The 16,631-nt window shown below is 38.4% G+C and overlaps 1 protein-coding gene across 1 annotated transcript in view; it reads right to left on the bottom strand.

The window, feature by feature from the left end:
- Nucleotides 1–8,201: 8,201 nt before the first annotated feature.
- The window catches only part of LOC308129761 (plexin-A2-like), a gene marked incomplete at both ends in the record, with an annotated part of 69,350 nt that continues 60,920 nt past the window's right edge, over nt 8,202–16,631 (bottom strand). The window contains 6 exons of the mRNA XM_080495824.1: nt 8,202–8,297; nt 9,203–9,353; nt 11,653–11,865; nt 12,897–13,066; nt 13,906–14,105; nt 14,967–15,063. Of these exons, the coding sequence (XP_080351950.1) occupies nt 8,202–8,297; nt 9,203–9,353; nt 11,653–11,865; nt 12,897–13,066; nt 13,906–14,105; nt 14,967–15,063 (927 nt within the window). The remainder of the gene's footprint in view (nt 8,298–9,202; nt 9,354–11,652; nt 11,866–12,896; nt 13,067–13,905; nt 14,106–14,966; nt 15,064–16,631) is intronic.

Genomic DNA, 16,631 nt, shown 5'->3' with positions numbered 1-16,631 from the left:
CGCTGTGACTCAAGATGAGCTTTGCTGCAAACACCAAGGGAGAAGAGCTGTGGAGTCCCCATTACAGCAGCCTCAGCTGTACTGCCGTGGTCATATCACCGCAGTAAAACATTAATTACACTGTTATCTAGTTAAGAGTTTTTCTCCTTATCCTTTTGGGATTCACAACGTATTTTCCTCTCAACAAATAGGAACCCCCACTCAACTCCCCACCCCCCCTTTTTTTTTCTTCCACAGACATTTTCCAGTTCTTACTTTATATTTTCTCCCTTTTAAATAGTTTTCTTTTTAAAGTCTCAATAAAGCAGAAGAAATTCAATTTTAATCCATTTAAGTGACAAGATAAAAATGTTTTTTTGATGAATGAAAATGTCTTATGTTGAAGACAAATGTAAACATTTAACTGCAAATACAGTCAGAAATTCTTAAGTCTCCATTACACAATGAGCGAGATAGTTTATTCTTTTTTTGCGTGACCAAATTGACCTAACGTGTTCCTGTTCATGGGGCAGGAAACCAACACAGACAGCTCAGGCATTCTCCCCAAGACCTTACCGAGTGGCAGTCTGAAGAAAGATCTGTATCAATGGATATCCTATCATCTAAACTCTCCGAGTATGGTTTTTGTTTGTTTATTGTATATAGATTGCCCTGCACATCTCTTGCAACTTATGGGATTTGACAACATACTCTTTTCCTCCTCACCGCTGCATTGTTTCTTCAGTAACAGTACATTGCAATCACCATATGTTCGCTGGGACCCTAAATTATTTCTGACAGCAGTGCATGTTTCGCTTCAGTTTGTAAGTGTCTTTTTAGTCAGATTTCAAGAGCTTATGGAACATGGCTATACACCTCCGAGCATGTGTGTTAAACGCTCATAAAATCTATGATGAAGCATCTCGGGGGGAATATAGGCTCGTGGGTTCTCTATCAAAAGAGAAAGGCAGTTTTTTGGGGGGTTTTTTGTGTTTGTACTTTCTCACGAGGAGCACCCCGTCGATTCGCACTATACTTTAACTACCGCAAAAATCCTGAGCGGGTGCAAAACATTCTGTGAACATGCAATCTTTTTTTTCCTTTGCTCTTTTTTCGCTCTTGTTTCTACTTTTTTTTTTTTTTTTTTAATGTACGCCTGTTTTCAATATCAAACAGGAAAAATCCAAAATATGTTCCATTCATATCGAAGTCAGTTTAATCAGACTATCATTTAAAATTGTATTTCGGTGGGATTTCATCATTTAATATTATTATATCAGTATTATTGTTTCTTTGGCGGAAGACAACTGATCAAGACTGATCAACAGCTTGAGTTTGTAAATGTGAATTCTCAGAGAAGCTTTCGAAAAAAGGTCTCTGGTGCTTTATTCAAGAAATTGTATTACCGTAGTAATGATAATAATGTTAAAAACTATATACTTCCAGCATTCAAACAATGAAAGTTAAAGCTGCTAATTTGACATCCCTGAAATCATTGAAGCTTGACTTTAAGTTACAGATCCGTCTTACTAATAGAAAGCTTCCTGGAGGAATATTTAATGGACTTATTTCTCCAAAGACTGTGTCTTTATACCCATTTTTCTTTTTTTATAACATCACAATGCACAAACACACTTTTCTTTGAAGATTTAGTGAAAATGCACTCTGTTTTTATTCTGTGTGAGAGCTCTCAGTCCTCCAGCCATGGATTCTTTGTAAGAGTCCTGGCAGAGCTCTGCACAGGAAGCTGTAAAACACCAACTAACACAATGTGATGGTCAATCGTGGGAAAAAATGAAGGAAAGAATTCCTTGGCCTTTACAATTTAACAGTTGTGTTTTGTGACTTTACAAGCACAGAAATGGACAAACTTTGTTAGAGAAGATACTTTTTTGAAGAAAGGTACTTATACACATATTGTTTTTACAAACATGCAGCCAAACAGTCACAAAAATACATCCGTGCTGCAATACGGAATTTAAAGAGCATTGAAAATGGGAGCCATAAATCCTACAAAGCACACTGATTGGCCATGTAGGAGGGAGTCTGTCTTGAACTGATTTCATGAGTGCAGGAGTGGGAGGCTGAAAAGGAGGGAAAACTGAGGGAGGGTTTGGAGGGAAGAGTAGAGGGAGGGGATTTAATTTCAAACTGCAGCAAATGTTGACCGTTACCTCTTTGGGCTGAATTGTGAGGTCTCTGCCTTCAAATGACCTCAAAAGGAAGAGAAACTGACAAAGGGAAAGTATCAGATCAATAAAGTCAGTCTTTCCAAAAACAAAATGTGCATCAGTGGAGCCCTTGAGAGAAGACTTCTTCACAGGCTCAGGGTCCAGTTTCGTTGTTTTGTGTGCGTGTGTGCCATGACCTGCAGAAACACCACATGGCTCTACAGACATTATGCACATCCTGAGGCGACAGGGCTGAAACAGACTATTCTTTTATGTCGCTGCCAAATACTTAGCCTTTGCCCTCTTCATGCATCACATTTTCTCAGCCTTCAATTTGCACCCTGACTAACAGAGGCTGACAATGAATGTATCTTTGTAAGAATTAAGATTTTAAGACATGCTTGTGATAATGGTTTTGGCCAGGAGATGGCATTGGTAGACTGGGGTGAGGCCCACATCAATGAACTGGACATTAGCTTCACAAGCATGTCATTAAACCCTTGATTTGTCTTTAGTGATTCACCTTATTGACTGCTGCCGGATATTAGAAAGGAAAAAAAAGAGGTTTCAACTCTTAGTTTTTTTTTGACAGATGTTTCCCCTAAGAGTCCTCAAGTTACTATGATGTCATAAGTGAACAAAAGAGGAGCCACAGTTGCTATCAGGCAACAAAAAAAGGCATTGTGGATTAGCTCACCATCTAAATCCCAAAATGAAGACATTTTGGATTGCTCTATAGCTATCAGGCTTTTTTTTTTATTGTAGTTTGAATCAGTCTTTCTGCATTACTTGTGTTTGATTGTTCCTGTTTCATAGTGTGCATATATTTATCTGAAACAGATGGCAGCAGCAGCCTGAAGGCTGCGTTCCAGTTGTGTTCAGGAGAATATGATGCTTGATTATGTAGTAGAAGTAGTGGGGAAGTCCAATCATTATGGACAAAAGCAAAAGAAAAAAGGAAAAGAAAACAGCAATAGAAGACTGATTTCTGAGTCTTGGTAATTAATTCCCTCATGGTAAAAAGCATTTGAATGCTACTGCGTGTTAATGTGATACTTCTGATGAATCAATCAATGGTTTCAGGATATTTTACATGTTTCTGTTATCATTCATTTTAACCAAGTTAACAGAGAAACAAGAGGATACATTCTTGGCAGATTACTGATCCATCACAAGAGTCACACAGACTGATATCAAAATATTTACATCCAAGGGCAATTTTAGGATCATATAACATGCAGGGTCTTGGATTTTAGGAAGAAGTGGTGGCCAGAGCAAAATGTATGTATCCGCATTGAGAACATGTAAACTGCGCAGAAAGACCCTATCTGAGTTCTTTGTTGCACTGTGTGTTGCGACGACGATAATCACTACAACATCTTGCTGCCTTCCTGTTAAGATCAATTCATTTATTCAACTTAGTTATATAGACTCTTTACTCACTACGGGACATTTGGGAGGCGCAGCTGGTCCCAGATGGCGAAAGGCCGAATAAATGGCACCTTTATCAAAGTGCTAATACATGAAGACACACCTACGGTCAATTGCAGCAATCAACTATGTCTTGGAAGGAAGCCAGATTGCGCAGAGAAACCTGATGCATGCATGGGAAGAACCTGCAAACTCACAGACAAGGCATTCTGTAGAAATCGAACTGGAGTCTTCTCGCTGTGAGGCTGGAGTGCTGGAGTAATATATATTTCCTAAAGTTTTTATTTAATGCAAATAGTGATGTAAATATGCAGGTGGGAGGTCCTCTGTTGTGTTAAAGGACAGCAAAGCAGTATCTCTGCACAACTCCTTTGCATGGAAAGTTCAAGGACTTTTCCACCTCAGTGTTTATTTCCACAGATGAGGCCGCAGTTGGAATTATTCTTAAGGACTTGCAGTTCATATATACATTCCACATTTTCCAGAATCACAATTCAACTGCACCACAGGAGACCTTTAGGATGTGCACCCGGCAGAGTATGAGTAGTAATTCACAGAACTGAAGAATTGCTTTCATATTCTGTAGAATGTAATTACTTAAATTATAGGTCAAAGCAGAATTAGATACTATGACAAGGCGCAAGGTTTCATAGTAGGATAATTGGTTTCTGATGACTCCACTGGCTCCATAAACCGATACCACCCACATTCACAGTCCACCAGGAAGAAATTCTATGGCTTACTCAGCTGTCAGTTGAAGAAGTCTGAGTCCTGACAATCTGCCTCAGTGTACACGGTTGTCAGAGCGTGTAGTAAACAAGGGCCAATTGGTGGCTACTAAAATTAGGCTTTCTGACTTGAGTTAAAAGAGGCATGATTAAGGTATTAACGCCTGGCAGGTGGACACAGACCTCTTCAGAACACTGGTGACAGCCAGCCTGGATCTGACAGGTATGGGTTAGCAGGCCTGGATGTTCCTTTAACCTCCCTACCCCCTCTCCTCTCCCTCCCCGAGCCCGCCTCTGCAATGCTTGCCCAGAGCCCTGGGGGTTCAACATGAATAATGAATTCGTGTCTCCTTATGGCAAGTGCTTTGGAGCTAGTATATGCTGCTCACATGCCGTAAATATGTAGTCACATAGTGCAAACTATTATTTATCCCTGAAAGGCTGTCGCATCAAATCAGTTTTTCCAGGATATTTATTTGTTGCAGAGACTGGAGCTTGTTGGTGTCAAACTGTCAGCTTCTTGGATTTGATCTTCTGCTTTTCCATGCGTTGGCATGACTAAGAGACAAATGCATTGAAGTGTTTGCATGCCAGACATTTAAAAATACACTTTTGCATTAACACAAACTGAAAATAAATTAATGCTGTTCTGCATCATTGGCTCACCTTTAGATACAAACAAGCAAGCAAACAAACAAATAAACCAAACCATTCCAATATATCCAAGCAGATCAGCAAGCCACAAGTGATTGCATCTTGTAAAAATGTGCTCACTAGTTTTTGGTTTTGAAATGCAACGCCCTCTTCCTGTCAAGTGCTGTAAAGCAGACTGGTATGTCTGAGTGTTGTTAAGTGAGTTATCTCATGAATAGTGAAATTACTCTTAACATATTGTTTGAAGTGCTGCCTAACATTACTCCTTATCATTTGATTCAAAAAGCTTAATTTTCAGCATTGCTAATAAAAAAAATGAATACCCAAATAAAATTCCCCTGCAGTAATCATACAAAAATTTAGTTTGACACAGTAACATTGCATCATCCGCGATGGAACAAGTGTGGAAGGTCTTCAGTTTGTTGAACAATGAATGTCTTTTTCAAGCAAAACTGAAATGAATCTCATTTTTGCTCCTTTATTCATCGATCATCCTTATTTGGAGGCATCAGTGGAAGGCCACTGTCTTCTGTGTGAGGGGGAAACCATTATGTTAATTTTGAGAGATGGATGTACTTCAGGGATTTCAGTTTATCTCTGACATCATTCTGCTGCATTTAAAGCCCTCCCAGTGAAACCCAATAAGAGTGTAACTATTGAATTAAAATGCTAATGGTCCACTAACATAATAAGAATAGATTATCCAGTTATGTGTGGCAGGCTTCAGCTTGGTTTAAAAATGACCTCACCTCTAACAGCAGCAGCAGCATTTGGTCTACCAAATGCAAAACAGAAATGAGGCCTCGATTAATTATAAATTACACAATCATGCACTGGACAGTTGATCTTTTATGCTGCGTTACACATTGCAGGATTGTAAATGGTGAATAAATTATACACCTCAGCACAAAGAGTCAAAAATTTAATTGAATGGAAGCAATATTTTATGTAGGGTTGAAATTTTAATTGTATGATCATTTTGAACACGATTATTAAGAAAATCACCACAGAAAACAGACAAAAATGGTTTTAATCAGCTGCGCATTTAATGTATAACAACAGTACAAAGTGAATCTTTTGCTTGCAAAATAGGAGTGTTTTTTATGTACAGTATTTATACAGTTATATATAGTTTAAAAAACATTACAGTTTAAACATCTGACAGTTTATTGCACAACACATTTATAAATTATCGTCATCAAACTACACATGGAACAGATGAATTCTGTCATAATTCAACATTTAACAGGAAACGTATTTATTATTCCTTAATTTATCTTGATCTTCTAGATTAACACGAATCAAGGTCCTGTGGAGAGTATAGTAACTCCACTGATACTGAAATGGTAAAAAAAAAAAAAAAGAAAGAGCAGTACTCCAGAAAGACTTTGCTGGATAATAGTCTTAGTGACTATTGCAGAGCAAAGAAACCGCCTCAAGCACAGAAAGGCATTTATCTTTCATCATTGCAATGGGTAAAACAATCAAAACTAAAACCCTGAATTCTTTCTTTTTTTTTTTCTTTTTCAATCATGATAATTCTTTTAAAGTTTAGATATGGCACTATAACTACAGCAGCAAGGAGACAACAAGCAGTCGGGCAAAATGTACACTGGTATGCAAAATCATAATGTGTGACTTTATACGTTGAAGCACAAAAAACAGCCAGAATGTAAAGCATCGAAAGCACTGTGAAGCAACAAACAGATTTTACAAGGACCAGTAACTGGTCCAAACACATATCATTAATATCCACTCTGTTTACAAAACATAAGGAACACACTTTCAGCTCTCTGCCTCTGATTGATTTCCAGGTTTCGTTGAAGGTGGATTTATCGAGTAAATCAAGAAAGCATCAAAGTCTTCGCACTTATTTCCTCACGGAAGCTGCAGGTGTTCCTAATATCTTGTACACTGAGTGCATTTCAAGTATTACGCTCAATGTAAACAATGACTGATGAGAACGGAGGGGTGGGAGAGTGGCGCCGTTGGACAGGGTTAGGCTAATCTGATCCAGGATCAGGCTTATAGCATCATTAATCATGCTTTCTGCTACAGTTCAATTTGGTCTCCACTTATCTTTGAATGGCTGAATTAGTGGTCTATAGATCATCACTGTAAAAAATGTCCTATCTCAAATGGGATCTTTTCCGTACAATGCATGTATTATTAATAGCTCCAAGAGGAGCATTTAACATGAATGAAACATGAGATGCATTATATTTGGCACAAAAAAAAGCCAGGAATTGAATCTGGAAATATCCCACCCTATATTTCATTGGAGGGAAATGACGTCTTGGTTCTGGATTATTAAAAAGCTAGATTCTCACCTTGTCGATGACGGATTTGGTGTATGCTGCTTTCAAATACTAGTAGTTCAGACAGTCTCCATAAAGCGAAAAACACACGATGGGAACCTTCCAAAGTGAAAATTGAAAGAAGTGATGGTAGAATCCTTACTTTTCTTTCCCTCAATTAGTCGTCACGGAAAAGGCATAAAACAAAGTTGCACCAAATGACTACAAATGGCGATGTCACTCCAAGCCTGTGATATGTAGTGCGAATGAGTGTCCTTCTTCTTTGACACATGAAAAGTTCTTTAAGTCTCGTCTCACCACAGGTGCCATCCCATTAAATTGGCTCCCGTCTTTGTGTCTTTGTGGAGCTCCTCCAGTGACTTTTCAAGATGGGCCATTCTTTATTAAGTGCTGCCTCTCTTCAGAGCTCCAGCCATGACGCACACTCACGCACACACACTTCATATAAGCACCAACTACAAAGACGATCTGTTAGCCAGCGGAAAAGAATTGGCGGCAGATTCAGCAACCGTGATGGCCTGAATCCTCTTTCTGTCTCTCTATACAAGTGTTTTAGAAGTTGGATGTTTGCCTGTTGGAATTCCTTCTGGATAAAAAGAAGCGGTGACACTGGATTCAAGAGTCTTGCTTTGGGACGTTCTGCTTTTTGATGTGTGCTGTGTATATACATTTGCACGTGTGTATGTACACGTGTTCATATCTCTTTGCGTCGCTGTTTGTTTATACACGAGGTCCATTTAATCCACGGTTTCTCTGGAGAAGTGTGTGATCATATATTGTGGACACTGAAGCCCAAATTTACTCCCATGTTTAAATGGTGTGTGTACGGATCTGGAGGTGCATGTTTACGTGTGTATTTGAAGGCATGGGTGTGTGTGTTTGTGTGTGTGTGTGTGTGTGTGTGAGAGAGTGCGTTTGTCTCAGCTCTCCATAGACATCGCTAAGGTTATCTGCTCCACTTTATAGGCCAGCTTCTGCTTCTGGGCCTGTTCATCCTGCTCCAGTGCTTCAATAATCTGAAACACATACACACAGAAACACACAAATAAAACTGTGAGACCCAGGAAGAGAGGCGTGTCTCTGGTCAGCCGTAGAAATCATCAGCTGTGGAAATCCAGTCTATGTGCAGTGCACACAAAAATGATTCAAAGTGGACCCAAAATACCAACAGAAATTGTCGCCCTGCTTAGTGCATTAAAAGTTTCTCCTGTATTTTTCCTGTTAAGGCCAAAATACAAGACAAAAACTAAACATTTAATAATAATTGGATTTTATAGGCCCCCAAAAAAATCACAATTGATCTTTTAAAAAAATGGATAAATGGAATGATTAATCAAAACACAAATGTGTTGATTTTCTAACACAATATTAATATTACTCATCTAATTGTCTTCTTCAAAACTCCCATTTCAATGTTGAGTTGTTACATCATTCATGTTCGGCCACCACACCTTGTACGCGCAGCATTGGCATGCCTTAAGAGTTATGTTTGTGCCAAAATACGGTTAGCATTATTTACTCTCTATTTTTCCTTTCACAAAATCCTAAGGGAAATATCTGCCTCTTTAGTTGCTAAATGCTTAAGTTGAATTCATCAAGGCTTGTCAGATAAGTCAGCCTTCTGCTGGGGCTCAAATGACACTATGAGAGTCTTAAGAGTGGACTAAAGTGGTGGAATTCCATGCCGTGAAACCAAAAATAATGACAGAAAATATGTTTAAGTGCTCTGAGCTGTGGGGAATTTAAAGACTGAGTGGTAACTCTCCCTGCAAGCAAAACACCACGATTTGATCCAAAATTAATATAAAATTAATGGCGATTTCTGCTTTAATATCAGAAAAAGTTAACTTCTGTCAGCAAATCGTGCCGAAGGGGCATGCATGAAGGTGTCCCGTGTTCCAGCGTGTTGACCGGGCCTCACCTCCTGGCTGTACTTGCTGACGTAGGCGTAGATCTCGTGGAGGGCACTGAGCACGTTGAACTCACTGGAGTGAAGGCGAGCCTGCTCAGCCAGATAGGCATTCATATCCTGATCACTGATGGCAGGCAGGCGGTTGATGTCAGCGTAGTACCTGAGAAGACACACACACACACACACACAGTTGGTGTCAAGGGCATAGTCATGCATAGCATCACAGCATTTCACCTCACTTCAGACTATTGTTGTGAGAAGTCAGAGTATCCACCAGTGGAGGCGTCTGTAAATCAGAGGCGTCTGGGCAGAAGAATAAACGTCAGTCTCAGGTTCAGTCATTTCGACATATGCACAGTGCATTTAAAGCATACCTGCACATTTTTTAAATGCATAATAAGTATACACCCCTCACTCATGTGGGGATGCTTTCATGATCGCAAACACAGTCTGCCTCTATTAATCATCATGGATAAGAAATAGACAATAATTTATTTGTTCTACCAATGCTTTTTGTAAATAAATGGATCCCATTGGAATGTCTGTTTATTTCCCTCTCAAACTGGGCTGCAGTTTGTAAATAAACATGCATTTGTGGGATTAGTAGCAGAGCTTAATGTGAGGTTTTTTGCACATGAAAATGATAAATGATCATTTGCCAGTGCCAAGGAGCTTTTCTTATGACTGTTGACTTGGGGATTTTTTGGTGGATTAGATGAAGTCTGCCATATCTGCCATTTATCCATTTAACAAACAGGAGCTTCAGTAGTGTGTGGAAGAGCTATACACAGCTTAGCACCTCCTAATTATGGTGGTCAAAAAGCATGCACACACTGCAGTTTGATCCCATTCTTCAACCAGCATTTCTTACAATTTCAATGGGGTCGAAGTAACGACTCCACTACCATATTTTTGAAATAGTCTGAGGAAACGCTGCTCTTTAGTGAGCGATTGTTGTCATCCAGGAGGGTAGAGTTTGAACCCAAACTGTGGAGGTAAGAGATTGGCATTTGTTGCATAATCTCATCTTGATGTCTTCTTAAGTCACGAGCAAGAGCATGGAAAAGTTGTTCAGGCTCATCTCACCAATGCAGATTTATTTAAAATGAAGCACCATTTAACAGGAAAATAAGCAGGCTTTCAAGTAATCAAGTATTTATACAACAAAGTAATCATCAATCATGAATCTCGTATAATACAAGTACTGGTTGTCAACTTTGATAAAGTGAAGCTGTAAAAATATTGTGACAATATTTAATTTCCAGTCATTTTGAAATTTAAAACTTGCTCATAAAGAAGTGACAGTGGCATTACACTCCCACATTAGAGCATTTCTAAAGAAGTGAATTCTAAAGAAGTGAACATTTTGACATGGTACTGTACTCATAATATACTGCGAAACATCACACTGTTCATCAAGTTTATCGTTCAATAATGTAACAATATTTAAAAACCACATCATTATATAACTTTCAAGTTTCCTCTGAAATACTGTCATTGATCCGTTTTTGTCCTGTGTGATGCTCAACTGCAGTAATACGAAATACATATATATATATAAATATTACATCTAGTTGTGGCTGTGATGTTGATGACTTTAAGAGCAACTGTGAAAAGATTCCCCCACAGTGATTTAATCTGTTGTTTTTTCTGTCAAGGTTAAAAAAAAAGTGGTAAATAATGGAAGATGTCAACACTTGCAACTCATACAAAAAAAAGTCATACAAATGAATAACTTTCTTGATGAATCAAGTTATCAAACATCATGATGTAACACCCTCAAAGGATGTTGGATCAGCCATTGTATACATCATTTAGACGTCATGTCAGAAAGTCTCCACCTCTGAGCCTGGTTCTGCAGGTTCAAGGAGTTTTTTTTTCTTTCCACCATTGCTTATGCTTGCTTGTGTGGAATAGTTATGTGGGTTTTCCCCCTGTAAAAATGCCCTGAAATGACCGTTGTATTTGAATTGAATTGAATATATGCACACATTTAAGAGTGTTTATTTATATATATACATAGGAACCCAGATTGCTCTAATATCAATCTTATCTAAAGACGTTGCTTCACATTGCTGCTTCAAATTCATCCCTGAAGTGTCTTTCCAGTGTGCGAAATCAAGATTGAAACATAATGTGACAAATGTGCAGGCGATTTGCTAAAGTGCAGTGAGAACCTTGCCAGGAAAGTGCCAGTTCTGATAAAAAGAAATAATAGTTTGCTGGTCAAAAAAAATACATAATAGCAGCCAATGTTGTGATATGGCACAACTATAAAATTGATTGAGGCCCTTGGTACATGTCATGTCCCCTGACAACCCTTCATAAAGTAGCTATAAAGTGAGACAGTCTTGATTCTTCTTTTTTATTTCTTTTTTTTAATCTTTGTTCACCTGCAGCTCCTTAGACCAACGCTTATGCCAACAGAAATTTGGTTGCCGTGAGTGGCATGTACGCACCTTTCTACCCAGCTCTTATAATGCGGTATGTCCTTGGCATAAAGCAGTTTGGTGGAGGGGGAGTCTTTGCCCAGGCGGTGTTCAGACGTCGAGCAAGAGTCCATGAAGGTTTGAGCCACCACTGACAGACATGCATCTGTGATGCTGCTTTTGTGTATATCAAACACAAACTGGGGATTCTTGATCACGTTGACCCAGAAGCGCAGGGGGAGGCTGAGACCAGACAAAAAGACAGAGACAGAAAACAATAAAAAAAAACAAAAAACATTTCAGGCATTGCAAAACTTCAAAGTGAAAATAAATCATTTACTTCATCTTGTGTTAAAAAGAAAAGTGGTCTTTTTTTTCTCCCTGTCCTTATTTGACTTTCATATCACACCTCTGCTATGGGAACATTGTGTAAATAACAAGTGTAATAGACAGTGTAAAGAATTTATGGTCAAAAGCATCTTCACAACATAAAAAAAAAGTGTAAACATACAAAGGATTTAAATGGGAATAAAACGCCTATTAACAACTTTTTTATAAGAATAATCTTTTAAAAACGTGAAAGGCAAACAGAATAACCAAGTGAAGGTAGATTTGAAGGGAGGCAATGTCAATTGTGAACTGTACTTTTTCTTTTCAATTATCACCTTTCATAATAACTTGTGAATGTCTTTGTTTTCTTGTAAGCTGACAAAGGTAGACTGTATGAAATACAAGAACATCGGGGAAAATAGTTGTAGTAATTTGGATTAGTGTTGTTTTCTTAGTAGTTTTCATAATCTCCCAAACACTATGGTGTAAGGTCCCTTTTATTAGGCCTTTTGCTGTTAATGTACTTTGATGCATTTATCTCAAAAATGTAGAAAAACTAATAGCAACAATGTAAACAAAAAACTACTAAACATTACTGCGCTTTTTTTTTGTAATAAACACATTGAATTCTAAAATAGTTGCAGTCAATAATATATAGAAAATCTTTAAATGCAACTAAATTTCATTTTGTGAATATTTTAACAGGAAATGTGCGATTTTGATTAAAAGCAAGCCACTTTGCAAGAGATTTGAGTAAATGGTATGTAATGGTGTATCTTCATAATGATATTAAAGGCTTGAAGATTAAGAATATTCTTCAACTATATCGAAGAGTTCAACTTTTCCATGTGAAGGGTTTTAAGAGATGGTGAGTTTCCATACAATCTTAAAATGGAAGTTGTGCAAGTGTTTATTATGTACGTCTTTGTTGGATCAGTTCTCACCAGTTGCTCTTCCACGTGTGGCGGACGTCCATGTCGTGGATGCCATGTCTGTCCGCCTGCTCGTCCAGGAAGTCAAACATGTATTTGATGGCGAGAGGCAGAGCAGTGCCCCGACACACAGTGCTGAACAGGGTCTCAAACAGGTCATCCACAAACTTCTGCAGTGTTCCCTGGAGAAAAACAGAACCATAAAAAATAGAATTGTAGTGTTTGGATATGGGCCAATCTGTTTATTTCTCATGTTGTCAAAATAAAGATTAATCATGAGGGTCAAATGGACTAAATGCCCAAAATATGACTGAATCTGTGAAAACTCTCATTATATGAGATGGTTCAAAAGATTATTCCAGTAATGCGGACAGCACAAGTTAAGTATTGGACAGATCAAAGTAGAAAGTTGCACAGGTCTCCTCTACAGTCTTGACAAAGCACATAGTCACCTTATCCCTCAGTGCGGTAGATGTCTGAGGAGAGTGCTTCCTGACCCGCGACGTTACAGTTCAGTGAATCACTGATGCGTTGAATTTGAATGTGTCATCTGGTTTAAGGCAACTTCAAACTCCAGAGATCTCAAAGTTTGCCTCCTGAAGTATTGTTCCTTAGCTGCAAATTCAGCCCCACCAAGTAGCCCCTTATTGGGTCTACTGGGATCCATGTACAAAAAGAGAGCATAACTGTCCTTTTGCAAGTTAAATGCTTTTGAAAGGTTTGATAGGACATCTTTACAAGTTTACATGCATTTTGTAACCATTGTATTTGTGGCACTGAAGCGTATTTTATCATTTAGTCTCTATTCGGTTTTAAAAAAAAGTTTTATTCCAGTAATTTTTACTCCCAACTTCTTTTTTGAAATTGTCATCGACATCAAGACTTTTCCTGATGTTTGAGCACTCTAACCGGTCCCACATGCTAAAACCACTAGTTAAAATGTGATGGGAAGAAAAAAAGATCATCTGCAAGGGGGCTATTTGCTTGAGGGAATATTGTTGATGATCTCCGGCCGTGGCACCTTTGTTGCGAGCAGCCTCGTCAGGTAGATCTCAGACACCATCTTGCTGCCACGCTCGCCCTCTTTCTGGTCCCCGTGCTCATGGTTCTTGACCAAGTGCCAAACCTTGACGCCACTCTCCAGGTCAGGGGTCAGCATTGGCACACGGGAGTGGGGGCTGTCAGGGCTGGTGGGTGTGGAGCGGAAAGGCACATCCACACCTACAAGGTCAAAGATGAAACAAAATCAAATTAAAGAGCTGTCCATTACAAATAAGAGTGAGCGATTTGAGCTGTGCTCAAGGGCATCACGGATGTTCTTAAATGAGCTGATCTTAAATAAAACCAAAGCACAGGAGAGACTTCAAGCAAAGGGATTCTTTATTTGGTGCTACAAAACAACAGGGAAACTAATTTCATGCATAGTTCAACAAGTAGCCATTTTTACACATATAGAAATTTTGTATGGATGTGGTGGTATGATGTTCAACAGAAAAAAAAAATTTACAAATCTGGTAAATAATAAACTATTCTGGCCATGAACTAAAAGACAATTGTTTAGCTGGGTAAAACTGAAAAGAAAAGAGAAAATTGCTTTTGTTCCTCTGATCTCACTATAAGGCCAGCTGTATTCACTGTAAGCTCAGACTGGATAATCACTTGACATTATTTTATTGGTTGTCATAGAAATAAACCAGACATCCTCCAATAAAGTACGCCTCTCATTTAATCTCAGGAACACTTAAGTTTCTTCCTGCTGCTCTTTATGAATATAAAAACTAATACAAATGCACATGAACACTGCAGGCTACATGTGCTATCACATGAACAGTTTATACCTATCTGATTTGCATTTGTCGACATATTTTTCCAAATGAAATTTATTTTAATAAGAATGTGTGTAGATTGTATCCCTTGGAACATTTCCTATCCAAGATGTGTTAATGTGTTTGTTTAATGTGCTAAATAACAGTGTATACTAATGTCCTTTACAACAGACTGGTGAGTGACAGCAACAGATGGTGTAACACTGCTGCGAGCTGTATGAATATTAAGTATTTGTATTTCGTCAACAGTTCTTACCGTATCTGCTGATGCTGCGTGGGAAGCTGGCTGAGGAGGGGATGTTGAAAGAGGACATCTGCTTGGGCACCAAGGCCACCACGCAGCGCTCAGACACCTGAGAGGCAAAGGTAAAGCTTTATGAATTTTTGCCTGCCAGCTGTTGGTTAAAAGTAACCACAACATGAATTTCAAACACATTGTGCAAAAAAAGAAAAAAAAAAAGACACTCACTATGGATTTATGAACAGAGAGAATAACAATCTTAAGTTCAAGCATAATATATCAAATAAAAAAAAACTGACTGCCTGGAAAGAAATCCACAATCCTCACAATGTAAAATCCTAACCACTTCACCACACTTCAACTGTACCACACACATTCAAACTCAGAACTCACATTTCTTTTTATTATGTATTATCAGCTCACACCAACAGTCAAGGCACTTTCAGCCGAGTGAAAATTAACCACTACAGATTGGATTAATAAAAATTGAAGTAACAGAATCTCTTCCATTGTGATATAATTCAGGGGGGTTGTAAGCACAGGTAATTTCACATGTTCAAATTCATTTTTAGTTTTTCTTGCATTGATTAAATCATCAAAACACCATTTGGTCTGCAAAAATTCATAGGTAATGGGGAAAAAAGCCTCGTCCCCCCCCCCCCCCCCCCAACAGCTTTTGTTCAAATATATGATAATTAATTTTTTAATCTTTCCTGTGTGATAAACGCATATCCAGAATTTGTAGACTTCATTAACCAACCCTCCATTGGCTGCTTGCACGAGTGAATCCATAAGGGTAATGACATCTATTTATAATAAAGACTTTACAAGCATTTCAGTATGACAAAGTTGACTGTCATTTATGTGCAGATTTCTGTCAGTAGCTCTTTGATGTTTGTATTTTATCTAGTGGTAAATAGGATTCAGTGTTGTGATCAGCTGAAAAGCTCCAGACATATTTTCCCAAACAAAGTAACAGGTCAGGAATTGAAAGTTAGGGGACAACTGTATCGCAGCAGTGTGTTGTCCTCGGAATTTAGATTTCTGAGTTGTTTTGCAGAGCGAATTGTGAATGACCCGCCCCTTCGAGGTCAGGATTCCCATGATTTCAACTGTGCTTATGGAGCCATGTTATTATAAATGTGTTTTGATGTTCTTTTTACTGCACGAAGGACTCGTTTTTAAATCGTTTCAATTATTCAGTCATAACACGCTGGCAATTGTCAGTGAAGTTACTTCTTGTTAATGGAATATAGTGTACTGTTTGTATTTGTTCTCAGCTGGACAAAATTAGCTTTCCTCATACTGTTGTTACAATTTTTTATTTTTTTTTAACCTACTTTTAACCGACATGATCACTTCTTTTTTTTTCTGATTAAGCGAGGTCAGTCTGAATGGAGTATTTAGAATTTTGTAGACAACACATTGATGTTTATGGGTCCTTTTAGTTGTTCGCCCAAACTGTCAAGTATTTCGTAACCTACACCTACTTATAGCAAAATGCTTTGTGTATACCGAAATGTCTTTGTCCCTGAGGCCGACAATTCTGCATGTTTCACTCTTTCTTTCTCCCCTGAGTTTGTCATTATCAAGCTCAAGCGAAAGCCAAATAACAAGCTGCTCATTACAACGGGCTGTGTTGGAGCAGGTTAAGGTCTAAAACGTGAAGGCAGTGGCCCT

This window comes from Blennius ocellaris (genome assembly GCF_963422515.1).
Source record: "Blennius ocellaris genome assembly, chromosome: 4".
Taxonomy (NCBI): domain Eukaryota; kingdom Metazoa; phylum Chordata; class Actinopteri; order Blenniiformes; family Blenniidae; genus Blennius; species Blennius ocellaris.
The sequence above is the reverse complement of the archived record's forward strand: the minus strand, read 5'-3'. Positions and strand labels throughout refer to the sequence as shown.